This window comes from Accipiter gentilis, chromosome 24 (genome assembly GCF_929443795.1).
Source record: "Accipiter gentilis chromosome 24, bAccGen1.1, whole genome shotgun sequence".
Lineage (NCBI taxonomy): Eukaryota > Metazoa > Chordata > Aves > Accipitriformes > Accipitridae > Astur > Astur gentilis.
In genome coordinates this window covers 8,807,425-8,834,735 of record NC_064903.1, presented here as the reverse complement: position 1 = coordinate 8,834,735, position 27,311 = coordinate 8,807,425, and the positions used below count along the sequence as shown (strand labels likewise).

The 27,311-nt window shown below is 43.7% G+C and overlaps 1 protein-coding gene across 5 annotated transcripts in view; it reads right to left on the bottom strand.

Moving 5' to 3' along the window:
* The window catches only part of NRK (Nik related kinase), a 106,730-nt gene that overhangs the window by 37,732 nt on the left and 41,687 nt on the right, over nucleotides 1-27,311 (bottom strand). For 4 of the 5 annotated variants that reach the window (XM_049827567.1, XM_049827569.1, XM_049827565.1 and 1 more), the window contains exons 4-15: nucleotides 26,513-26,638; nucleotides 25,572-25,682; nucleotides 23,655-23,745; nucleotides 21,380-21,510; nucleotides 18,514-18,568; nucleotides 16,254-16,332; nucleotides 15,369-15,544; nucleotides 13,503-13,575; nucleotides 12,894-13,089; nucleotides 11,853-12,017; nucleotides 10,882-11,043; nucleotides 7,229-7,381 (exon numbers count right to left, since the gene is read on the bottom strand). In XM_049827567.1, the coding sequence (XP_049683524.1) occupies nucleotides 7,229-7,381; nucleotides 10,882-11,043; nucleotides 11,853-12,017; nucleotides 12,894-13,089; nucleotides 13,503-13,575; nucleotides 15,369-15,544; nucleotides 16,254-16,332; nucleotides 18,514-18,568; nucleotides 21,380-21,510; nucleotides 23,655-23,745; nucleotides 25,572-25,682; nucleotides 26,513-26,638 (1,518 nt within the window). The remainder of the gene's footprint in view (nucleotides 1-7,228; nucleotides 7,382-10,881; nucleotides 11,044-11,852; nucleotides 12,018-12,893; nucleotides 13,090-13,502; nucleotides 13,576-15,368; nucleotides 15,545-16,253; nucleotides 16,333-18,513; nucleotides 18,569-21,379; nucleotides 21,511-23,654; nucleotides 23,746-25,571; nucleotides 25,683-26,512; nucleotides 26,639-27,311) is intronic. The other variant, XM_049827566.1, reaches the window with a different exon arrangement.

The window sequence follows — 27,311 nt, the reverse complement described above, 5'->3', positions numbered from 1 at the left end:
CCAAGTCCATAAAATTCTCCAGTTCCCCAGTCTTAAAAAGTAAAATACAGTAACTGAGAACTGTGCACAGCTTTTCAATAATATAAAATGATTATGAACTCCCTATAACGCTGCAATATTAATTATTTCACAGGAACAATGTTCAAAATCACTTAAATATTGACAGGTAGTAATTGTAAAACTAATTAAAGATGCCAAACATCCATTCAAACATCCCATCACAACCTCGCAGACCAGCATGACAACGTCAACTGTCAAAAAACAGTCCTGAGAAGTTCACCTAGTTAAACATTGAGGTGCTTTTTCTGACTTTTTGGGACAATATGTTCTGTTGACTCCCTTCACAGAAAATAGCTTTTTCAGCAGTTATAACATCTCATGATCCATGTCCTTTCATTTTGTCAAAATTACTTTTTTGTCCAACATGATTGTCACTAATAATAGTTTTTAGTTAACCAGAATTATCTCAACAGCAAAGTGCTCCCCTGAAATGATTCATCGCGGGTATAGAAATAGGCTTTATAGCAAGTGTATTATTATCAGAATATAGGAATATTTTGTTTTTTCCTTGCCACTTTTTCAACAAGGTACTTACATTTCTTCCTAAATTCCAGCTTTTAAGCCCTGCAGACTACCAGTAAACTGTACTTAAAAGCATGGATGAGCTTTGCTGAATCATGATATAAGTGACTGGGTGAACCCAAACTCTGCAGATGGTACCCACATACATTTTTCAGGCAGAGAGAGACCAGTACACCAATTCCATATAAAGCCAAGAAGTGACACCTGCTTTTGATGCCCAGTGATGATTTCTGTAGGACCTACAAGACCTTGCAATTCCACAGCAAGCCAAAAATGTCTCAGATAACCCCTGAAATCATAGTGTTTGATATTCCCCTGAAGTTTTACAGATAAAATAATTTCGGGGGTGGGGGCGTGGGGGGGTGGATTTTAAAAACCTAACAATGATTCTAAACTACTGAGACTTGAGCCTTAAACTGTTTTTCTTAAAAGTAATACTGAAAGAACAGCAGCTCCTCTCATGCACTGGTAGACAAAGTACTACCTACTACGTGTCTTCAGACCATAAAGGCACACCTAACAGAGCTACGGAAAACAACCCTTTGGTCCCTGAAATTATAACATAAGGTGATATAGTACAAAAAACTGATTACTAGAGTTAGTTTAAAAAGATTAGGAGCAAGAAGTCTTAAAGAGACAGGCCGCACTGCTTTTTGGAGGATGCCTAAGTTACTAATTTGAACTGAATCTACACACAGGGGCTAGATAAGTGCAACTGTTGTTATAGAACAGCATAAGGAAAAGGATTTTCTTAAACTTCTAAGCAGATCTGCTCTGGGACACTGGGTCAATCCATGACCTAATGCACAGCTATTTCTTCTAATATTGTTAGCTTTCTTGTTCTGTTTCAGCCACATTACTCCAGACAATAGAGGAGATCTAGCTAGCAAATCCTACAGTAAAACCACAGAGTCAATTAAAAAAAGGAGTTCATTTCAGATGCGAGCTAAATTCCTCCACTAGCCAGGCGGCAGGAGACGCTGGGCAGAAAAATCAGACTCTGTGACTTTGTTCAAGAAATCTCTGTGAAATTCTGCTGGTAGCCCAGAACCGCTCATCCCACACCAGCACAACCAGAGCCAGACCTGCTACTGTGCTGCAGCAAACACAAAACAGGTAGAAACGGTACAGGCTGATCTGGTAATATCTCACATTTCCATTACCAGACAGAGAGGATCCAAGACACTGAGAAATCATGCTCCCTGCATCTCAGGGGCTATGTTAAGATTTCCAGTGAGAGAGATTTGGGCAACCAGGACGTGCCACAAAATTTCACACAATACTATCACTTAAAAAAGAAGTCACTTTTGTCTGAGCAGAGCAGTGATGACAGATGATCCCTCTCTGACAAACCTGGCTGGAAGTTCTTTAGCACAGACATCTGTGATGAATTCAGCTTGCATTTTAACTCCGCAGTTCACTTTTATTTTAAATCAACAAAGCACCCACGTTGCAAACGTCACAAGCATATTGCTGTGAATCTTTTAATCTCCAGGTGACTAACTTGTCCATCACTCATATTGCCTTAACACTTCATACAGTTAATACAGGTGGTATATCCAAACATGCCCCTACCAGCATCAACAGCTGCTACCAACCAGAAAAAGGAAACGCAACCCTTCAGAGGATTTATAAATTACCCATTGAAGTTCATCTGGTCTCCAGGCTAACGCAGCAGGTAAGAGTACAAATTGGCTTCTCCCCGTCCACACGTTTTCTACCAGCTAGAGCACTGACTTGGGAGCAGGTAACAGGGCAGATACCAGCAGGGAGTGAAATCACACGGTAACAACTGTGTATCACTTGCTGCTATTACCCTTAAGTAACGCCATCACCTTAAACTGCACACAATTTTTATAGCGTAGTTTCCATCAAGGAACGTGAAAGAGGTTGGTAAATACTGCTTCACTCCTCACCACTCCCCTCGGCAGCTGGAAGAAGTACCACCAACCAGGGAAGCACTGACAGGGTGCAAAGGAACGAAGTGACTTGTCCAAGGTGATGCAGCCAGCCTAGAACGTAGCTGCTTTCATCCCAGGAGCAGCATTTTAACAGGGCAGGACTATCCTCTGTACAGCCACTGTGCTCCTGCAGATCCCCAAACACCCTGCAATAAACTATGGAGTCTCCCACTTCTACTGCAGGGCTGAAATAGTCACCTCAAGGAAGCTGCCAGCCTCTATCCAAGGCTAAGATACAAATGCCCTTCTTGTAGACCTTGCAACAGCTCTCCAGATATTTGATGCCACAAGCCAGGCCATCAACTCAGCCCGGTTACAATATGAAATGACGAACAGGCCCTGGAAAAAAAGGCTGTGAGGAGATAAACAGATATTTTCCCAGGTAAAAACTATCAGGTGAAACGGGGCCTTTCCTCTCCCAACAGCTCTCTAATGGTGATTTTCCCATCATCACCAAACAGCAGCCTGAACAGGAAAGGCACAAGAAGCCTTTGACTTAAAGATGCTAACAGCCAGCTATTATCTGCCTTCCACAGACTCGCTCCAGGGCACAAACAGAAGCAGAAGGATGAGGAGAGCTGAGCCAGGGAGCCTGATCCGTGAGGACCCTGGCTCTTGGGGAAGGAAGAGCTGTGGCGTGCTTTGTGAAGCACACCCTGAGAAAAAGGCAGAACACGAGAATGATGCTACGAGGAATGCTGACTCAGGACGTCCTGAGCTTGACACGGCCAGTATACGGAGCTGCTAACGAGGGCATGATTTTTAAGGCACTTCCACGTCTTGCTTTTCAAGGCACTGTCCATATCGTGCTGCGGAACTTCAACCACCCCGACATCTGCTGGAAAAGTGGCATGGCGAGCTGTAGGCAATCCAGGAGACTCCTGGAGTGCATCGAGGATAACTTGTTAAGCCAGGTAATAGACAGCCCTACCAGAGGGCACGTGATACTGGACCTGATGGTCACCAAGGCAAGTGAGCTAATTGGTGACACCAAGATTGGAAGCAGTCTGGGCTGCGGTGATGATGTACGGGTGGAGTTTGCAGTCCTGAGGGATATGGGGAGAGTAAAGTCAGGACCCTGAATTTTAGGAAAGCAAAATTCCAGCTGTTGAAGGAGTTAGTCAATGGGACCCCCTGGGAAACTGCCCTCAGGGACAAGGGAGCAGAACAGAGCTGGCAGATCTTTAAGGACACCTTCCACAGAGTGCAAGAGCTCTCAGTCCGCAGCTGTAAGAAATCAGGAAAGGAAGGCAAGAGACGGGCATGGATGAGTCGAGACCTGCTGGTCAAACTAAAGGACAAGAAGGAAATGTACAGGCAGTGGAAGCAGGGATAGGTATCCAGGGAAGAGTATAGGGACGCTGCCTGGTTGTGTAGGGATGGCGTCAGGAAGGCCAAGGCATGGCTGGAGCTGAACTTGGCAAGGGACGCAAAGAATAACAAGAAAGGCTTCTACAGGTATGTCAGACAGAGAAGGAAGGTCAAAGAAAGCACACCCACCCTGAGGAACGAGAGTGGCAAACTGGTAACAATGGACGAGGAGAAGGCTGAGGTATTCAACAACTTTGTTGCCTCAGTCTTCATGGGCAACCTCTCTTCCCACACCTCTCGAGTGGATGGACCACAAGACAGGGACTGGGGGAGAAAAGTCCCTCCCATTGTAAGAGAAGATCAGGTTTGGGATCACCTCAGGAACCTGAACATACATAGGTCTATGGGAACTGATGAGATGCATCTCAGAGTCCTCAGGGAATTGGCTGATGAAGTTGCCAAGCCATTCTCCATGATATTTGAAAAGTCACGGCAGTCAGGTGAAGTCCCTGGTGACTGGAAACATTGCACCCATTTTTAAGAGGGGTAGAAAAGAGGACCCTAGGAACTACCCACGTGTCAGCCTCACCTCTCTGTCTGGGAAGACCATGGAACAGATCCTCCTAGAAGCTATGGTAAGGCATATGGAGGACAGGGAGATGATTCAGGACAGCCAGCATGGCTTCACCAAGGGCAAGTCCTGCCTGACCAACCTACTGGCCTTCTAGGATGGAATGACTACATCAGTGGACAAGGCAAGAGCTACAGATGTCATCTGTCTGGACTTCTGTAAGCCGTTTGACATCATCCCCCACGATATCCTTATCTCTAAATTGGAGAGATATAGACTTGATGGATGGACTGTTCAGTGGATGAGGAATTGGCGGGATGGGTGCATCCAGAGAGTAGTGGTCAATGGCTCAATGTCCAGATGGAGATCAGTGACGAGTGGTGTCCCTCGGGGGTCCCATATCGGGACCAGTATTGTTTAGTATCTTCATCAGTGACACAGACAGTGGGATTGAGTGCACCCTCAGCAAGTTTGCAGATGACACTAAGCTGAGTGATGCAGCTGACACACCTGAGGGACAGGATGCCATCCAGAGGGACCTGGACAGGCTTGAGAGGTGGGCCCATATGAACCTGATGAAGTTCAACAAGGCCAGGTGCAAGGTCCTGCACTGGGGTTGGCACAACCCCCAGTACCAATTCAGACTGGGGGATGAAGGGATTGAGAGCAGCTCTGTGGAGAAGGACTTGGGGGTGCTGGTGAATAGAGACCTGGACGTGAGCCGGCAATGTGTGCTCACAGCCCAGAAAGCCAACTGTACCCTGGGCTGCATCGGAAGAATTGTGGCCAGAAGGTCGAGGGAGGTGATTCTGTCCCTCTGCGCTGCTCTCGTGAGACCCCACCTGGAGTACTGCGTTCAGCTCTGGGGCCCCCAGCGTGAGAAAGATGTGGACCTGCTTGAGCAGTTCCAAAGGAGGGCCACAAAGATGATCAGGAGGCTGGAGCACCTCTCCTATGAGGATAGACTGAGAGAGTTGGGGTTGTTCAGCCTGGAAAAGAGAAGGCTCCAGCAAGACCCTACTGCAGCCTTTCAGTACATAAAGGGCCCTTATAAGAAAGACGATGACAAACTTTTTAATAGGGCCTGTAGCAATAGGACAAGGGGTGATGGCTTTAAACTAAAGGAGGGTAGATTCAGACTAGATATAAGGAAGAAATTTTTTTATAGTGAGGGTGGTGAAATGCTGGTACAGGTTGCCCAGAGAGGTGGTAGATGCCCCATCCCTGGAAACATTCAAGGTCAGGTTGGACGGGGCTCTGAGCAACCTATCTAGTTGAAGATGTCCTTGCTTGTTGCAGGGGGGTTGGACTAGATGACCTTTAAAGGTCCCTTCCAACCCAAACTATTCTGTGATTCTACAGTCTTTCATGCAGGATGTTCACCAGAAGCTCACGCCAAGCAAGATTTCAGGGGCCAGCGATGAGCTTAAGAAAAGCTTGGGATAATACAACCAAATCTCATAGTAATAATCCATAATTGCAAGTAGCCTCAAAGAAGTACATGGGCCCACCCTGCTGCTAGGGCTCAGTGGTGAGGCAGCATGACATGCTCTGAAAGCAGCTGAGCTGAAACTCATCCTCCTCTGCTGTCTGATCTTCCCCCTTTGACTCCAGGATCCAATGCACAAGGAAAAGAGGCCACAAGATGCCACAGCAGCACACAAACAACACCTGAGCCTGATCTGAATCCCACCCTGCGGTGGGTGCCACTAGCTAAATCCCACAGAAGCAACTGGAGAGATGGGTCAGAAGCTGTACATCCACCCATCCATCCAGGAGTCCAGCACAAACTGACAGCTGCCACGAATAAAACAAGTGGTATGACTGTATATCCTCGTTGAGAGGATGAACGAACGTACAAATGAAGTGCTGTGGGGAACTGTAAAGGCAGTAAGATTATTCCTGCCACTGCATGTTTTCAAAGCCAGTGGAGATTTCCAGCTTAAATGAGCTGTCCTTACACTTACAGTAGTTTATTCCATTCCTACTTGCTGTCTTGTTTTTCTCTTGCTCACACAAGCTTACAGACCCTTCACAAAAGGCTGGAGAAAAAAGTAAAAGTAACTGCAGTCTAAGCTGCTATTTCATACACTGAGAAAGACTAGGATGTTGAAAGGCAGCTGAGTTTCTGGGCACACTGCGAGAGCCCTGAATCACCTCTCCCAGAACTGGTAGAAACAGCAGGAGCTAAAATGTTTTGAGAGGAAGATTCCAATGCAGAACTTTATCAGAGTGCTTTCACTGTATAGCTAACTGTTTAAGTACCACTTCCACCTCTAATACTGAAATTTTTTCAAGTCACAGACCTTCTGGGCTCTATTCACAGGCAAAATCTGACTCTGCATTGGTCCTTACTGCATCTCCATATACTTCTAGATTATTTCATAAGATCACAAACTATCTTGCTTGTTTATATGGTCTTCGGGGATAAAAATTCTGGCTTTGGACTTGTTTTGTAAAGTGCCACATATATTTATGGCGCCATATAAATAATACATCATCCAGGGACTGTAACAGTGCAGTCACTCAGGCCTTCTCTGAAACGTCTAAGAGTAATATTACGGAATCAGCAATGAGGCATCACGCATATAAAAATAACTGTTATCTAACCTCGATCTGCAGCGCCTAAGTATAATTCTACGTAGAACTTCGCAGCACGTGTTGGCACTAAAAACCTCTGAGCCGCTTTGCACAGGCCTCGGTCGTTTGTGCCAGGAGCAAAGGGAATCAGGTTTCCAATGCGCTGTTCTGCTTCGGAACCATCCACGCTCTCTCCTCCCCATCTGGGGCAGCGGTACCGTACCTGTACTAACACGGCTCTCTGTGGCGCAGGGGTGCAAGGGCTGGAACTGCTGCCAGATCCCATCCTGGCGTGTGGCATGGCTTCGTGCCCCAGCACCGCTGGCCATTGGAGGGAAGGCTGGATGCTGTCACTTTTCTTTTTTCGGTCCTCGGCCTGAGAAGGAGAAAAGCAGCAGCATGTTGCACACTGAGCCTCAGGCTTTGCAGCCTGGATCTGCTCCAAGAGCAGCACAGCGTGCACCGACTCTGATGGACCTCCCCGTCGGGGAGAGGTCAGCCCTGGCTCAACGTGAACCGTCATTGCCTCTCCAGTTGCAACCCTTCCTTTTCCATCAAGTTTCTAAACTGCAGCAAGGAAAAGGGTCTGAGTTGCCATCTGCTGTATTCTAGGCCACCCCATTTGCTGCAGGCTGGGATTTTAGCTGGGAGGAATCATCTGTCTGCATTTACTTATCTTTGACAACAAGCAGCCTGTTTTGCTGTGCATTTATTACCCCCTTCTACAGCGTTGACATTACTGCATGTTGCTTTCTACTTTAAAACACTTCCAACAGTCTATCTTTTGGTATGTTACTTGCACTATGGAAAAGACTGAGGAACGTGATCTAGAAGGAACAAAGGTCCTTTTAATTTCCCAAGGGCATTGGTCATTACAAAACTCTTCATCCTATGGTTTTGACCCCACTACTCTTTCCAGTTTCATTCAACGTGACTAATTCCCATACTCTAGTGTAAATCTTTAGCATATCCTCCAATTCAGCACCCTGGAAACAGCTCTACACAGTAAACTAGAGATTAATGCCATAAAAACACCCAGTTATGTGTGCCTGGGTGGGCGTTCTTAATGGTATCTCTCACTATATCTGGATGTCTGTGCCTGTGTCAGGAAGGTAAGCATATTCTTAACACAGCCTAGGAAACTGCTGAGGAGATGGAAAATTATTCCCCTTAGTCTCACACATCTCGACTGGGGAAAAAAAGAGCACCAACCCCCCCCCCCCCCCCCCCCCCCCCCCAAAAAAAAGTATTAAAACAAGCAACCACAGCCAAATACCATGAAATTCTAGCCCCAGTGAACTTGATCGTTATACTTCTCTTGAGGCCAGATTTTCATTACTTGCAACTCCTAATAACGAAAGGCAAATTTTACCAGAAGCAAGAAAGAAAATGTAAAAACTAGATATGATAATATACCTACCACCTCTGTGCACAAAGGGTGCTGGCATGTAATATATTACGATCCAGATGCAAACTCGTCCAGCCAACACTTTGGGCTCCCAGAACTGACGCCAGCCCCTAACCAGGCACTGAACTAGTGCAGCGTCGAGCCTGACGAGGAGTCCTGACCTCTCAGCTCATTAGCTCCAGTGCCAGAGGGACCCGACAGAGCATGGAGTGAGCTCCCATCCACACACACCAGGGGAAATCCACCCTGACCTGCCTACGGCAGGATGGATGCAATGGCAAAGACGAGGAACGCCCAAGAAAGGGTTCTGTGGCCCCGAACATTAAGCTTGAGGCTTTGGAAGGCTTTAGGGTTGGTTGGTTGCTTTTAATGCCTCAATGCAACAATAATTCTGGAGAGTTTTTGTATATCAACAATTGGTCCTGCAAATGCCACTGAGCTCTAAAAAGTATGCAACCAAATTCGTTCTTGAGTAGGCTATCGCTATTGCCATGTAGACCTCTCCCCACAGAGAAACCAGCATCTCTTTGGCTAATAAACTGAGAAAGATCAACATCAACAAGAACAAATGCACTGAGTTATCACTGTTAAAAAGTCAAAACTTTAACGTGTTTTTAAATTGTTGTGAACAATTATGACTGCTGACATAATTACAAAGTCTCAAACTTCACCAAAAAATGCAACCCTGTTCCACTAATTATGATTTCAGTGGAAGGATATGTGACTCCCAAGAAGTTCCGAGATTAAATAAGTAATATTGTAAAATAATTTGTCCTTAAAACTAGAGTACATTATGGTAGCCATAACGACAAGAGCCTCGTGCTGTGAACCTAAAAGGCAGGCAGCACTTTATCTGCAACTAGTGATATTTTATTTCACCACTAAATTAAAAGTTAACAGTGACTGCACACTAAATTCCATAATACATTTCATTCTGCTACAACAGGTTCATTTACAAAACACATGCCAAAACCAGAGATGAGCATCTAAGCTGACTTTTTGCAGTTCTTTTGACTTCTAACTACAACAAAGCAGAAAAGAAAGTTAAATTAACTCAACGGAGTTGCATTTTCTCCCTACCCACCAACAGTCTAGCAAAGGCAAAGCATTTCTATTGACTTCGATATTCTGTATTTACCAAAAGCAGCTTACTTCACTGTCCACACCCAATTTGTTCCCCAGCTGGAATAAGACCCAGCCCTCCGCCATCAGACAAATACTGATTTCAAGAGGAGTTCATTCAAATTTCAGTAACGATTTATCAGACAACGCAATAAAGCCCTTGGAGCTAGGCCATTTGGGTTTTTGACAGTTAAGTTGTACTTCAAACAGAATTATTCTCTTGTTTTCATAAACTGCTACACTAAGAAGCAGCTTAGTATCTTTTGTTTTCCTGATTTCATATTGTTGCTTAGCTGTTTGCAGACTCTATTCAGTTATAAAAATCCAGCATTTCAACAATCCTAGCAGTTTTGTTTAACTGTTTATCAATATAGAAAAATTCAGTTAAGGGAACCAGTTGCAGCAGGCACACACACATGTGCACACACACAGAGGTGACAAAGAGGTCACTTAAAGACTGCAGCAAGATGTTAAGAAGCAGCACTCTGCATTCCTCCTACATACATGTGCATGTGCTCTCCTCGTGCCGTTGCTTGGGTATTTTGGGAAGATGCTTTGCCATGAATGCATCACATCCACTATTCTACTTAGACACAGCCACCTGAGGCGGCACCTGTGAGCTGCTGAGATTTTTGACATCGGCCCAGACTTTAGTAACACAACAAACCGCACCAGCTGTAGAACTGGGCTCAAAAATCAGGGTTACACCAAAAAGAAAAATAAGTGTGCTAGGAATGATGAGACCCATAGCTTTTCACTGTATGGTAACAGTCAGCAGGACAAGTTGGTGGGCAGAAATACTCTCAGAGTTAGCAAAAGAGTGAAATGGATTACAACTCTTAATCAAGGACGATATGTGGCTACCCCTGATCCATCAAATCTTATCTGCCTAAAATCCTGGGAGACAGAGAACAATAAAAGGCATCAGAGCCTGACACGGGGGACAGACATCTGTGCTTGGGAGACACGATGCCATTCTGGGTCTGGGTGAATTTTGTGAACCCTAACTTCAAGCAAAGACATCTGTTAAACCTCAGATAATATTACCTTAATTCATTCTTCTTTGGAAGACAAGGGAATGACACTTGGTTGACCAGAAGGACCTTGTTTCCCCGTTCACCAGTCAGACCCTTCTCTGAACTCAAGTAGAAATGATAGAGCAACCTTTCCTTTCCCTTACCCTCTACACTAATGGAAACCAAAGGCTTTACTGCAGCATAAGCGTGTAGTAAGACACAGGTCAAGCTCCAGATTTAGATTTAAAGATCAGTCTGTTCTCTGCTTCAGCATTACCACAGCATCATAAACTGCAAAGCACCAAAATGCTACATTGGCCGAGACAGTACCTCTTTGCTTGTGCTGCTTGATGGAGGATGCACTGCTGAATTCGAACTCTTGGAAGGCTCCTTTTTCTTCTGCTTGTGGTCATGCTGGAGAGACAGCAGCTGTGTCTGATCTTTGGGGAGAGTTCGATGCACCTTCCTGTTGTGCTGCACATCTTCCACCTTCTGAAAGCAAAGAGTGATGAACCTCAGAGAGACCAATGCCTTGGAGGACAACCAAGCTGACTGTTGGAAATACTGGCTTTTCACAGAACAAAGCGAGCACAGTTCCAGCAGGGCTGACAGAAGAGCCACAACCCCAAGCAATAGGAAGCATAAAGTGACCCCAAACACTCTGTGCTTGTGAGACAAGGGGAGTCAAAAGAATCTCTTCCCTTGTCTCGCGTGGCTTTTGAGACAGCACGTCAGAAAATTGTATTTTTTCTCTTTACTTTTCCTAAAACCAGATGGCTTTAACCAAACACTCCATGTTTCTGTTTGATTACAAATCAGTTTGCTGCTGAAACATTAGAAAAACATTGTGGCCAACGTGCCAGACTTGACAAGGAGACTTCAGCATTAAAATTAACCTCTGCTCCATTTTTATTTGTGAAAAAGAAACGGTCCTGGTTACAACCCGAACAGAAACTGAAGACTGGAGATTTAAGCTTAGGTTGAGCTGATGCTGGAAGCTTTCAGGGTAAAGATATTTTACATTAGATTGAAGTGATTGAAGACCATTTCAGCATGCAGAAACAGCAGGGACAGAAGTGGGAGAGGCAGTGTCATTGCTGTAGATAAAGAGGATGACTCAGTAACAAGTAAGTTAACTGGAAAGAAGGCTGAATCCCAGACCAAGAGGCAGTAAATGCATTAAAAAAGTCTCTCTCTGGTCTGTGACTCAGAGAACGGGAACACCCTCAGGGAACTGAGAAAGACATCAGCTACAGGAACAGGGAGCTGTGAATTGCTGTCAGTAAACACTCTTTTCATACCTGCTTCTTTTCTGATTTCCTCTGTCCATCTGCTATGAATCGTTCATCTTCCACAGCCCTTTTGTCTTCTTTACATCTCTCCTCTTTCCTCTGAACAGCTTTAGCCTCTGGCCACCTCTGCTCACACTCCTGCTGCCTTCGTAGCTCCTGCTCTCGCCTCTGATGCTGGAAGAGAGCCAGGGAATAACATTGCTTATTTTACTTTACTTTTGTACCCACCAATTACTTATGCCAGTGCTCATTAATCACAAAGCCCATTTCCTGCTATGCAGCCACTATTAGGGGATACCCGATACACTGCACAGCAGAAGCAGACAGCCACAAGCTGCCACCACAACGACTGCCAACCGTGAAGTGAAACTTTTGCCCTTTTGGCAGCCGAGGGCAGATTTGCCGTTCATTTAAGCAGGCACGCGAGACCTCTGTGATGGCTGGCAGCTAACCTAATGACAAATGTCTTCCCATCATTTTCAGAAGGAAGGGTTTTTCCAGAGTCCCCCCCATTCTGCTAGAGCAGCACTATGCTTCACAAACGCCAGCTCTGAAGCGTTTGCACAAAGCTTGAATTTCGACAGATACTCATGAGAAGAGACACGTTGGTGATTTAGCAATGCCTCCAACACCATAGCGTGTCAGACAGCTGAAAAGGCAGCAGCTATCTTTTAACATCTTAAAACAGAAGCAGGACCAGGACTCTGGGTCAAACAGACTCCAAATTGGCCAACTCGCATGAGAAAGAAAATTGGGATCTCTCACCCTGTCTGCCTGGGCTTCCACCACCAAACTCACTCAACCAAAATGCCCTTCCTCTTCTGCTCCCAAAGCTCAGGGCAGGTTGTCAGCAGGAAAAGGACAGAGCCCATTTAAAATAATTTAAAATCGTTGTGTTGAAAAGCGACACAGTTCTCCCAAGGCTAAAGACTACAATCCAGGTTGCACTGACAATTTAACACAGCCTTCTTGCCTTTCAAAGCCTACTCTCTACAGGCACATTTTTTATTTGTGATGAGACGCGGAACAACAATACAAGCCAGTCCCTACATCCTCCAGCCGCCTCCTCTGCTCTTTCTGCTGCTCGATCCGTTTCTGCCGCTCTGTCAGCAACTGCTTCTTGTATTTCTCCTGGTCCTTCAGCTGCTGCTGCTGGCGATGAGGGTCAGAACGGTTTTTGTTCTCCTGCTGCAGCCTCAGAAATTCACGGCGGAGAGTTGACTCCCCCGGGAGATTAACTATGGAGCTGAAACAAAGAGGAGGTTTCTACATGACTAAACATAATATTAAAGAGAGAATACAAGGCGCATTGGGAATTGCTTGTTGTCCCGCGTTAGCAAATTAAGATGTTCCGATAAATCTCTGGCACGTTGACTATGCATCCGCACTTACTGTGCTACAAAACAGCCCGAAGCTGATTATTGGGTCCTTCATTTGAGAGTTTCCTCCCTAGTGCAGGGGAACTAAGCAGCAGCTTATTACAGACATCTTATACTCAGCAGTTGTATTTGATAGCTACGAAACAGTTCAAGCTACCAGAGGGGATACAGGAGATAAGGGATTCAGAGTAAGTTAAGAAAGCCGTTCTGACTAAGGAGGGCTGCCTTCAATGGGAACAGCCTGGGCAGTCAAAGTTTCTATTCCAGTAATAAAATTAACCTTGGTTCTCCTTCATCTTCATTCAGCTCATCATCTTCCTCCTCACTTCCACTGTAATCATAATCCGTTTCTTCTAAAAAAGAGAACAATAAACAAACCCCAGAGGAGGATGCTGTTATTTAAGACACGATCTTGAACTTTGTTTCCGAGCACTCAACCTGAACTACGTGCAGCTCAGCAGGAATTTCAAAGCCACAGGTTGCACTGGGAGACTGAGGGGACGTAAGATATCCACGTACATAATTCAAAATCTAGTTCAGGTAATGTTTCAGGGCAGCCCCTTTACACACTCCCACCTTTTCCCTGACTGACTGTATTAGTTTTGCAAAACTAACCTATTTCCATGATCTGAAATAAATTAGGCTAAACCCACAGAGAAATCCAACCCCCATAACACCACCAGCAGAGGGGTTCTTCAGAAAGAAATTTAGATAGGACATAAGACTGGTACTTCCCTTCTCTGCTACTGTATACCTATATTATGGCTAAGCTGAAGACTTCAGTAAATCCAGGTTTCCTTTTGTATTAAAGTGAATAATTAAAAAAAGAAACAAGGAGAATAAATTAATGCTAGTTTTAGCACAGCGGTTCAGAAGAAGCTGACCCACACTTTTCAAGTTCTCTTCCAGACCAACATGAAGGCAGCTTTTCAGGGATAATTTCAAACTGGTCCTACTCTCCATTGCTGGCTATATGGCGTGCTAAAGTGGGACCTAATTTTTTTTTTTTAAGTCACTATTTTGAAGCTTATAGTTTGGTAATTTCACACTGTTCTCCCTTTCAGGGGAGCTTTGATTAAAAACAGCACTTTGCAGGTCAAAATATAACTATCTATCAAGAAGTGATTGTTATCATTGCATTTCCCTGCCCCCCGCAAGGACATTTGTGAGAAACTCTAGCTCACTATCTTTCCATTCGAATGTGCTTTGAGATTCATAGCTGAAAGATGGCAGAATTTGCAACTACTATTGCAGTCAGTAAATCTACATTGCAACAGCAATTTCATTTTAGGCACAAATATTCCTGTTGTCAAATCAATACTTGGAGTTTATAAGTCATTTTCCAACCGCATAGTGCTTTCTGAGTTTGCCCTCACAGTCAATGATCTTCACAGTGCCCCTGCCAGTATAAAATATTCAGAAGAGGAAGAGGGGAGAGAGGGCAGGGAAAATCGGTGGTCAACAGGCTACAGCTCTCACTCGACTTTGCACAGACCTTAGTCTGCTGTGCACAGGCATCTACACAAGTATCATCCCCACTCCAGCACTGCTTCTGCCAGGTTTTGCTCTGAAGAATAACACTAGCATTTGGAACAAACTCAGATTCTCTCTTTTTCTTCAGCCACCCTGTGAAGTAGATGATTCATTATATTCGTTTGTGTTTTGCTGGAGCTTGGAGGCCTTCTTGAGGTCTCTTGCGCACTCCACTGCAAAACGCTTGAAGAGTGCTTCTGCCCCCAAAGAACTCACAGGCTAAAATTATATGGAGATGAGACAGGTACATTAAATGCATCAGGGACAGACACACGAACTAAGAGACTAAGAAACGCTCCTTGAATACTACTTAGATACTCAACAAAATAGTGACCTAGACTTTAGTTGGACTCTTCGCTCACGTTAGCAGTAGGGTTGCTCTCAGTGAATCAGGTTAGTCAGGATCCAAAGACTTTAGCACTTAAACACCATTAAGAACCTGGGCTTTGGCAAAGAGACCTCCAAAACGGCCCCACTGTTATCAAGGAAAACCCTTTCTCACAGTCTTCCTCATTTTAGTATTTCAGTTGCATCTGCCTTGTGTTCTGCTGCCACAATTGGAAGAGGACCTACTCTCTGCAGTGCCTTTTATTTTTTTTTTTTTCCACATTACCCTTTTCTCCTTTTTTCTTCCTGGTCCTGTCCAGGTGGTCTTTCAGCATGATGCGCACTTGACGTTCATTCTGCATGTCTCGGATGAAAGAATGCTTAAGCAAGGTTTCAGTGGACGGACGATGCAAATAATTTTTTACAAGGCAGCTTTCAACAAAGTTTAGGAATTTCTTTGACCTGAAAAAGACAGAAAAGTGGAGGAAAACAATAATCCTTTTCAACTCGTGCACAAAGCACTACCCCTGAGTAATGGAAAGCACTAACTTCGCAAGGTTTCCTTTTGCACTGGCACTGCACGAAACAATCTGAGTTTTGCCACCAGTGTGCCTCCTGAGACCAGCACAGCGCTGAGGGTGAACGATGGGGAATTCCACCCCAACCGCCCTCTCAGTGGAGTTACCCTGAATTTACATCCGCATCAACAAAAAAACCCACAATCTGGTCAGTGCAACTCTTTCAAAAATGCCCTTACACCCTTTTGGTATGGTGAAGATTTTTTTTTATACACTTCATTTAAAAGACAAGCTAATTGTCCGTAGGCCACAGTGACTGCCATCAGCCCCACAACGTCCATGCAGTCTTCTGACACAGCACTGACCCCAAGCAGCCCACCTAAGCCTCGCCTATACTGCAATTTCAGCCACCCGTGCCAAACTTTAGCAACTGCAACGACTGCCACAGGTTAGGCAGAGTTCAAAAGAAAGGTGTTGCTTCCCAAAGGTAAACTACGCCTGCGCCTGTGGCTTAACCCAGCACTAGAAACAGCCTAGGAAAAGACCTCATAGGTTACAGTAGGATTTAACAAGATCATTGTCTTCGGACAAGAGAGCTCAAAATCCTCCTAAGCCCAATGCAGCAAGAATACAGTTTTTACACATCTCTTTACCATTTTCTGGATTTCAACTTTGGGGGTGGGTTCCGTGGGATGAGGAAGAGCGCTCTCATGGGGTGCATGTCACACAGGGCTGCAAAGGAAACCACAAGCTATTGAAGGGTGCACGACCCCCCCTGCGTCCCTCCCACAGCCTGACCACGCTGACCCAGGAGCCTGGCTCTTCCGACGGAGAGGAACAGTCTTCCACAAATACTCCTACTTCCAGCAGCACAGCATCCGCCGCAAAACCGCACCGTTAGTCAACGAAATTCACACCATAGCCAAGAAATAAAGTCTCTGAGTACACGGAAATCTTTCACGACAATATGCTGTTATTGTCAGTTAGAAGAGATTTGAAAGAAAGGCTGCATAGCAGGAGCAAGTACAACTTTCTCCATATTTTTTATATATAAGGCTTCAGAAGGACATAAAAAACCTCACCTTTCTAATACACCAACGGGTGTTTTCACATAAAGAGAAGTTAAAGTTGGGATTGAAATACTTATTTAGTTTATTATGTCTGGCTTATGGTTCAGATAAATGAGAAGCTAAATTTTAACCAAACTCTTAGCTACATCGTTCATGGCATAAAGAGAAAATGCAGGATGAAGAAAACCTGATGGGAAGCAGAGAGCTCATAAACTGCATCACTGGCACAGAGTGTAATGACTAAGCACACATTTAATCTATTCTGTTTTTCGGGAGTGTGAGCACCATTATTAGACAATCTGCAACAGATTCTACTCATGCATTCAGATGCTGGTTTCTCTCCAGCCCACTGTATTTCTCTTTACTGTTACTGTTCTGGAAAGTTGAAGCTACAAAGAACTCTGCAGAAAGTAAATACCGTCACATCTCATCTATCCTAGGCATTTTGTCTGGAATTATGAGTGTGCTCCATCTGTCACAGAGAAATATCGAGGGTCAGAGGTCTTCTTTCACAAAACAGAGCTACCGAATGACAACGGATAGGAACTACATGGAGGCTGATTTCTAATGATATACAGGTGTTCAGCAGTGATTCTCTTAACAGGAATGGGCTTACAGCATTACAGAACTAGTAAAAGTGAGGGGACTGTGGTCTGGTAAAGCCTTCACTGCCTTCTCTTAATTTCTCTGCCTGTATCCACCTGCTGTCGTTTCTCACATCTGGGTTCTCTTTTTGACTTTTTCCTTTGTATTTTCAATAGCACGTGATGCAGTTGGGGAGGGAGGGTCCTAGACTCCCCACTGTTGTACTACAGTAAACAAAATACAATGCAACACAATATAATCCACAGCATTTCCCTGCCAAAACTAGCAAGAACTTCAAATCCAAGTGGCACGAGGAATTCGCATGCAAAGCTACAAAGTCTCTCTCGAAAAAACCTCCCTACGGACCGATGTCTCAGGACTAAGCTTCAGCTAGGCTGAAGCAGTGTCTGAAAATGCTCCTGAACTCCAGCTGGCTCCTGAGCGCTGCTAAAACCCAAGTCTGACGGGCGAACAGCCAAGCGTGTTTTTTAAAAAACACAGCCTACGTGCTCTCAAGCTCAGGCCAGAGGATAATTTATTTCGTCTCCCGTGCTCTCAGCAGTGACCAGATACCCCATCTCATCACATCTGCTTCGCGGGTGCTGGGGCAAAGCAACCGCTCTTCCGTGGAAACAAAAATGCACGAGGTCTTTGCGTCCACGCTGCAGCCGCCGATCTCTGCCCGGCGGCTGCAGGAGGCTAACCGGAGGAGCGAGAGGGACAGCTGGGAGGTGAGGGCAGGCTGGAAAAGTACGGCAATCTGCCGTCGGGTTGAGAATGTGGTCGTGGACCGAAGCCATTACGTGAGCAAATACAGTATTCATCCCAAAACCTGTGAGAATCAAGTCAGTCCCAGAGTAAAAATAAAACCTTTAGGCCTAGCTTCTCCCACTGACATATTTTTTTTTTTTAGTGACCTAAACCCAAAGCCACTCTTGTCAATTTTTTCTGCTAATGTGTCGATCGCTTCTGCTTAGCTGTACCCACAGGCAGTGATCAACAAAGTGATGCTTACAAGAGTTCTAAGAAAAAAAATGTTGTTTCCCTAGGAAATGAAGGCAAGGAATCAAAATATAGACTCAAAGGATCGAAGAGGAAAGCAAAAGAGCCCAAAAGAGAAAAAAGTCATAGATTATTTTTAAAGATACAGCCAGAACCAGAATTTTGTACATCTGTGCATTAGCCAAGCATGAGTTATTTTAACACAGAACACATCCACAAAGCATAGACACCCCCATCTTTATACCAAATCACTTACGAGGAGCTCCTTCGGCCATTTCAATAGCAGTGATTCCCAGAGACCATAGGTCACTCTGCAGGAAAAGAAACATTGCACATTGCAACTTGCAGCATTCAAGCTTTTTTGTTTTGTTTTGTTTTTACAGTTTCCCTAGATTTCTCCTGGATCGGGTGGTTTTAGTTAGAGTGACACACATTCTGCTCCCTCCCGTTCCCTACTGAGCTTTTAGGAAACATGCTAATAGCCAGAAGCTTCCCATTTCCCATGCAACTCTGAACAGCTGATTCATCATTTAAGCAGCCAGCCCCAAAATCCAGACCTTCTGCATTCAAAAAACAAGAGCCAGAATATAGCAGGCACCATTTAAATATATGTCTTAAATCTTTTAAACTGTTTTCATGAGGCAGTGAGGCACAGCAGTGCCTCATCCCCCTGCTCCTGGCCAAAAAAATTCTTGGTCTTAATGCTTATTTCAGAGCAGTCATTGCTGAGTTTCGACACTGATGGAACAGAAATTATGGTCAGGCCTTGGGGTCTGACTTCTTCTGTCTACAAAGGCTCCAGCCACGTGTTTTTGGGCACATGAAAGGAAAGGAGAGCACATCACGCAGTCAGATTTATGCTGCAGTATATGTTCAGCTCAGTTTACTTCGAATGGACTTTTCTTTATCAGCTCATCTGGATGGTAAGGGCCAGGTTTTGAGCATGGAAGGTAAATCGGAAACACTACCAGTGACTGTAAAAACTTCACAGGTTTCCACTTGACTAATCATGTGCGTTATTTTACTATTTTTTGTGTCTAAATATAGCCAAATGCGAGGCAGGTGACCAAACCAACTTGCAGGGCTTCTCTAAAACTATCTTTTAAAAAGGGAACAACAGAAGACAAACCTTCAAAGATTAGAAGCAATATAGCATTACATGAATAGCAGCTCATACGCAGCCTGGCACTCTAACTGACTTTATCAACAGAGCCTTCTCAGTCCAGCTGCTCTGAACTGCTTTACACAAGCTGAAAACCAGTTCACATCATAGTTCGCGGAGGGATTTGACAACAAAACTGGTGGGAATTTAACAGATACATGATCCTGACTTGTTATTAAGTAAATGACTGAAAATTCTAGGGATATTACTGCAGGTTTTGGGGACAACGGGAGAAACAACCAAGCTACAAAGAACTTTGGTTTGGAGTTTCAAAGCACAAGAGGCAGACAAGGTAAAAGGGAGGATGACAGCAGTGTTCGTAAAGGTCAGTGTGTATATATACATATTTATGCATATATATTTTTACTCATTTGTTATATTTTTTTTATTATTATTTTGGAACAGCAAGAAGTTACAGAGTGGCTTCCGGCTACTTTGCTCATCGTATCAGCTATAGAAAAGACCGGCCCCATGCCACCATCTGAGTCATAGCACTGTCTGCATAAGTGCTTCCAAAAACTTCCACTGATCAGTTTTAAACTACCATCTGCAGAATCTATTCTGAAGCAGACATAAATGCACACAGATGAACTGTGATTATTACAGAAGGCAAAGAAACCTCAGGAATTAGGGGTGCATGTTCCTAATGCTTGTATCTTCTGAAAAAGTACACATTCTGAAAAGGAAATCGACTGGGGACAGGGAATGAAGACAAGAGATTAATTTCTTGAGGTTTCAGTAAAAGATTTACAGGGTATGAAAAATAAAACAAAATCCAAGAACATTCTTTGGTCATGACTGACACTCACACAACGTGACCTCACTCTGCCAGTGCAGCACAGAAGGTCTCAACAAGGGAGAATCACAGCCTCTGAATCACTACAGAATGGAAGCAATAACCTGTTCTTCTAATAAATATTTCTGAACCCACAATTCGAATGAGAGGTGCAAAGTGGCAACCAAGAGAGTGACCGTAAGGTCACTCAGAAGATGTCTGATCAGAAAGCCATCCCTGGAAAACATCCTCCATGGTAAGTGTAGGCAGAGGAATGACAACACTGCTGGAAACAGGCCAGATGACAAAGAATAAGCTTTGTAAGTCTCTTTGGAACAGCATCAGCATACTATAAGAGTTAGGAGGAGAACCAGAAAAAGTGCTTGATAGCTGTTCTTGGGCTCCCTGGTACAAGGAAGTCATGGACATATTGGAGTGAGTGCAGCAAAGGGCCACAAAGTTGTTAAAGGGCTCGGAGCTGGGAGGCTCTGGGCTGAGAGAGATGGAACTGTTCAGCCTGGAGAAGGGAAGGCTCAGGGGCGTCTCATACATACATACACATTCCTGATGGGAAGGGAGTAAAGAAGACCAAGCCAGACTTCTGAGTGGTGCCCAGTGACAGGACAAGAGGCGATGGGCACAAACTGAAATACAAGAAATTCTGCACCTTCTCACCTCAGCCACCCTGCGAATGACCAGAAATCATTCTGGGATGGGAAACCTCTTACAGTCACATGCTCGTAAATAAGTGAAGTGATACTAATTGTTGCCAATTAACTCAGGATTCACAGCTGAGTGGAGAGTAAAACAGCTCTATCACAGAGGAGAGCAGTAACTTGTCATATTAGTATTACACTACTTCAAGTATTCCTTCCAAATTTACCTCTTCCTTTCTTTTCTGTCCTGACCTGCAACCTCCAATATCAGTTTTGGGGGTTTTTTTGCACAGAAGTTCATGAAAGTGTATTTCCTGTAGTAACAGTTCACAAAAAGATATTCATAATGAAACTCTGCTCTTAAAAAAAGAGCCACCACCCACATATTACAAATACTTCTATTTGTACAGTTATAATATTATTGCGGTTTAAAAGGAGGGCAGTTTGAACTTTTCAAATGCAGTGCTTGAACAGGATTTCAGCAATAACCTGCACATTTTGCTACCTTATGCAGACTTGTAACGCTTACTCTGTAATCATACGTAGAGTCTGGGTTCTCCTCGCAAGCAATGACCTCAGGCGCCATCCAATACGGTGTGCCAATAAATGTGTTTCTTCTCCCAATAGTCCTATCCAGTTGAGCGCTTACACCAAAATCCACTGAAAAGCCAAGCAGAGGTAAAGAAATTAGTAAAGAGTTGTATCCATGTGGCAGTGTTAGCTTGGCTACTTTCACACTGTTTAGAATACCAAACCTTTGGGCTACAATACATATCCAAATCTGAGTTCTTCCAGTACATCTTGTCCAACAGTGAAATTTAACTGTCCTTTTTTTGTTGTTCTTTTTGACGGAAGGATCAAATAAACAGCATGCTAAATCTGCCAGGCAGGTTACAGCAGACATGAATTGCTCTAGGAAGGCATTACAGAATAATTTATGCTTAATCTAAACACTGCATTGAGTAGGACTCGAGATCTTTAACTACTATGTGAAAGGAAAAACAGTATCTACAGACAAGGCAAATTTGGATGTGTCTAATATGGCCATTTGTGAAAGCTGGAAAGAACTATCATGTCACTTCCTTTCAAGGTGTTTGGAATAACTCCTTCCCTACATTCATACACTATCTTAGAACAAGCTGGAGAGTACATTAGTTTATTCTGATCTTAGACTCACTATAATGAGAGAATTGTGTGGTCCTCTGTGCTGAAAAGGGTGTTACTTTCATCAGCATTGTAGAGCAAAATGGTTTTGTTCAGATATGAAGAAGGGCCCATACAACCAGTAATTATGTGATTCTATTTTACTTTGAACGCACCTCTAAGATACACTAATTGGATCCACTGGGCATAGCACTTGAGTGCTATTCACAGAGAAGACAAAATAACAGGAAAAAGAAAGGACTGAAAGGAGACAGCCCTACGGTTACCATCAAGGAGCAGATTTGCTCACTTATTACCTCATTGCAGATCACCTGCAAACCACAATCATTTGTACTACTGTAATTTAATGTGCCTGTTTAGCTAATCTTCTCCAGCAGTAAGTTGGACCTGGCCTTTGGGATCATCATGCGCTTTGTGCTTCCGAAGGGAAGTGCGCACATTTACACTGAAGTGGAACAGAACTGGACTGAGAACCTCTCGGGTTTCTAGCTTCTTTACTTTAAGACATATGAGCTAAATCTCTCTAGAAACTGCCTTTTCTTTTTTTTTTTTTTTTTTTCTCAACCCCCCCCCCCCCCCCCCCCGCCCCGCCAGATTGTTATACTTGGTAAATCTGTTTCGCCTTTACCCACAGTTAGAATGGTTTAACTTTCTTGTCAGCCATGTGAAGAATGGTGGGACTAGTAACTTATACAAGACCGTAAACACACACAAACCCACTATTTTGCCAGTTTTAAGAGGGAACAGTTGAAAACTGTACATATCTTTTAGAGACTACAAGCAAAATCCTGCCTTCATTTAATACAACAGCAGAACTCCCTTTGACTTCAGTGATGCCAGGATTTCACCATAAAGTTAAACCATAATAAGATTTGAAGTACTTATTTTTACTTGCTCCAGCAAAACATCCTGCCCCACACCCACAGGCCATGTTTATTATTTTTGTTCAACTCTGCAGTGACTTCTTTCAATTAAAGAGAGAGGGAGCACAAAGATCATCCCAAATAAGAGAAGTGCTCTCCTTGAGACTGGTCCTTTAAATCATTGCCACGCGTTCTCTGTGATGTCTTCCCAAAACACGAAAGACAACCCCTCCTCAAGAGAGATATGTACTTGAGTTTAGTCTTATGAAGTCAGAAGTTGTCAGCAGTGACATGTCACAGCTAGAAAAGGAAATAAGTAAACTCTCCAACATTTTTGAGAGATGACTATTAGGAAGAGCTACTCTTCAGTAGTAGCCCTTACACAAGATTAATTTCACCTATTTTCAGATTTATGAAAATCTCTAAGACCACCTCCCTTGGAGAAATGGATTGGCATAATTTATTCCCTCAACTTTTTTATTCTTCAAGTCTTTGCATGCTGGAATCTGCTGTGAAGGCCTGATGGTGCTGTGACTTACTAGACACGTTCTGTGTTTGACTGCCCAGAAGTAGCTGTATTCCCCACAGGCTGAGTGACATCCTTGCAGAATATGTCATATTTTCAGCTCTTTCTACATGACAGACACCTTATAAACAAGCATTAATGCTACTTGACATATTTGTTGCTCTTAGGTTACTGAAGGTTCTTTCAGAGACAAGATGGAAATCTTAAATTTTTTACGAACAGGTTTCTGGCACACATTTAAGGAAACTTACCCAGTTTTACTTCTGCATTTTCTGTAAGAAGAACATTCTGTCCTTTAATATCTCGATGGATGACATGGTGTGCATGAAGATGTGCCAAGCCCTAAAAGAAAACCAGACTCTACTTATTCTTTCTTCCTATCATTATCATGAGCATGGCATTGTTGCCTTTTTACATTTCTACCCTTCTCAGACTTTATTCATAGGGAAAGTCCTTTAGATATTATTAACAACATGAAGACCCCGGGTTCGGGGAGGAGAGAGGACAGCAACCGCAGATTTGATTGTTGTGTTTATCCACAGGCCTGACAGTAGTGGAACATCTCTGAAGTCAAGTGTGAAGAGAACAAGGTAGCAATATTTTAAACTTCTGTCTCAGAATCAAGGGATGCCTCCTTATACCATGTGTTAAAAGCAAACAAAAGAGAGAAAGAGCAATGCAGAATACTCTGTACGAGGACCAGAGACAGGAGCTGGCTGGCCAGTGGCTTGAATTCTGCATTCGGCAAAACCATGTTCAATGGTAAATGGACCACAGAAAGTTCAAAATACCATGTCAGACCTCTTTTTGAATGCAGCAAATATTGTCTTCATTCAGCTAATACTTGCAATATCCTGTCTCCTCCTCCTCCATTCTAAATTTGTCCATGGTTAAACTAGCATAGACATAAAGGAACACACCGAAATAATACATTATAGTAAGCCAGGGGATACTTCACTCAAAATGCTTAGCCTCTGTAACATTAATGACTTCAAACAGAGCTTCCACCCAGCTTCTAATTTTTCCAGAAGGAAACATTGTCAATCCACAAGCAACTGGGTCATTCTGTTTTGAAACAAGCACGATTAAATCCAATTTCTTGTTTTACACCAGCATGCTGTTACGGTTTTCAGTTGCATGAGCATAAACCAAATGTTTTAACATCAATTGCTTTAATAGAGATATTATAGCCACACAAATGAAGAGCAACCTGACCAGACATTAAGATTTTTTATTTTGCAGAAGAGCTCTACCCACTCTCCAGCTATAGTTATTACAATCTGCAGTCTAATGCCAAATCATTTTAAGATGGCCAATGTTCTCTACTGAGCACGCTTCTCAACTCCTCTGCTCCAGAAGCGAAGATTTACCCCTATTCAAGCATTACTTTGGCATGCCATTTGAATTCCAGCTCCCAGAATACACATTCATCTTACCATTATTTAGAAAAGAAGTAAAACTCCATTACAAGGAAGACGGATCAGTAACTCTGTAATGGGTTTTGAATTTAGAATGACAGGTTCCAACATTTCTTTTTTTTTTCTTTCCCAGGCTAGTTCACTAGATTACACTTGGGATTTGTTTTACCCTCTGTATTTTCCAGGAACAAACAAGCAAACAAAAAGTCCTAAGCCTGCATAGAATGAAATACAGCCCCAAGAATTTTCTTGGGGAATACTGCCCCAGCAGGGCCACCTTTAAGATTCTGGAATGCTGTTTAGTCAATGTTGCTTCTAATAGTGCGGAAAAGAGGCCCCTGAGTGTGTGTGGGTAAAGGAATTATGAACAGAAAGATCTTACGCAGCATGAAAAGCTGAAGCAATGAGCAGTAAGGGCTCCTGATGGAGGACAGACTTACTGAAACCAGAAAATTTATTTACTTTTCTAGATGCCCAGAATCTGGACTTGCAGAAGATGGCTATTTGCCATAGGAAACAGGAATTTTCTGTTCTTCATAGAGAAAATGGGATTAACTACAGTAATACGAGAAGTCAAGCAGCCATCATGCTGGCTCTTTGGGCTCTTCTGAACTCAAGGACCACAGCCCATGAGCCCCATGGATCAAAACCTTTAAATAAGAATGCTCATTAGTGACGTACATTAGCGACCAAAGGCTTGGAAAGGCCTTTTTGTTGCAAAGGAGCAACAAAGCTGTTGGCACGACTCACCCTGAGAACCTCTCTGCAGATGTATGCAATCCAGTCTTCCTTGAAACAGTTCCCTTTTGTCTTCTTCACCAGGTCAGTGACAGAGCCCGCACCACAGTACTCCATCACCAACTGCAGGAAGACGAACGCAACACACCTTTACCACAGCGTTGGCACGGTACCAGCACAGAGACCATGTGCAAACACCCACTCTACCACAATCAAGGTGGGGCAAACTACACGCAAGCTTCTCGGATGCCAAGTGACACAAAATCTCATTTCCTGAATCACACGCATTGGCTGAATAAATAAAAAAACCTCAGTAGTGCTGTTTTGGGTTTTTTTGGTGGTTTGGGTTTTTTGTTTGGGGTTTGTTTTGTTTTTTTTTCATTTTGGGGCTTGTTTTGTTTTGTTTTTAGAAACTTCAAAATTAGAAAAACAAGAGCTAATAGCACTGAAAAACATGGGAATTTTTTCAAAATTTGAAATTTTTCATTTTGCTGCAAAGCTTCAAAAATCTTGCAGCCAAAAAAATTGGAGGATTCATTTTTATTCTCTGCTTTATTGCCAATTCCTTTGTTCCCTTTTTTATTTTCCAACTGAAAAAAAGGAGAGGAAAGCAACAGGAAAAAGGAGCGGAGGGGAAGAAGACAAGCTCTCCTTCACTTTCATTAAAAAAAAATATATTACAGAAGCGTTTAATTTGGAAAAAAACCCCCCTCTAACAACAAATCAGAGTGACAGCACAAGTCACAAGTATTGTAACATATTTTATGCCCATCCTCAAAGGAAATCATAGGGGATGGAAGACATCTAGGGAGGAGCAATTTTTCTCTTTTATATGTTATTCTTCAGAACAATGACTTCAGAGTTTCACTGAGACGGAGTCCGAGCCAAACATACTGGAGCTCTAAAGAAAGGCGCTGTAAATCTTACTAACAGAAATGACACAAAACACTTACCCAGAGTTGATCATCTTGGCCTGCAGGGCTTTTCTTTACAAATGCGCCATAATATGTAGCAATATTCCGGTGATGGGAGTACTTTTTTAGCATATTTATCTCCAGCTTGATTTCCTCCTCTTCATTCTGTAGCAAAAGAGAGCGGAAGGCTCCGTAGGTGACCAGAGATCACTGAGCACCAGGGCTGCCCAGAGCTGCAGGGTAAAACTCATCTCTGGAGGCTTCCAACAACCAGCTGGAACCAGCCCCGAGCAACCTGGTCGGATCCCAGGGCTGACCCTGCTTTGAGCAGGAGGTTGGATCAGACGCCTCCTGGGGCTCCCTCCAACCTGAATTATCCTGGGATTATGAGACTGCAACTGAAGGACAGGCTCCTAAGCCGACGATTCAATCATCCTGATCCATCAGCCTAAAACAATGAATTGCTAGTGTTTGACCTGAAGAATCAAAAATGTCCCAATTTGGGTATAACAAACACATATTGCCTCCCCAGGGGGCTTAGACAGGACCTATTTATTACTCCCCCGTTTGTGGTTTCTCTATGCAGTAATTTAGTCTTGGAGAAATTACCCAGATTCAAACAATAATAAAAATATTCCTAACACTCCATTACTTCAATACTTGGAAAAGCACTTAGTGCACACATCAGCCAATTTGTCTTTCCAGTCCCATGGAGGGTCTTGCTGGGAGGAAGTCAAAGCCAAGAAGGAGGCGACCAGCCACAAATCGAACTCGAGAGCCAGCACAGGGTTAGGATCTGCTCCTTCCTTGTGAGGCTACCCCACCTGGACCACGGAGT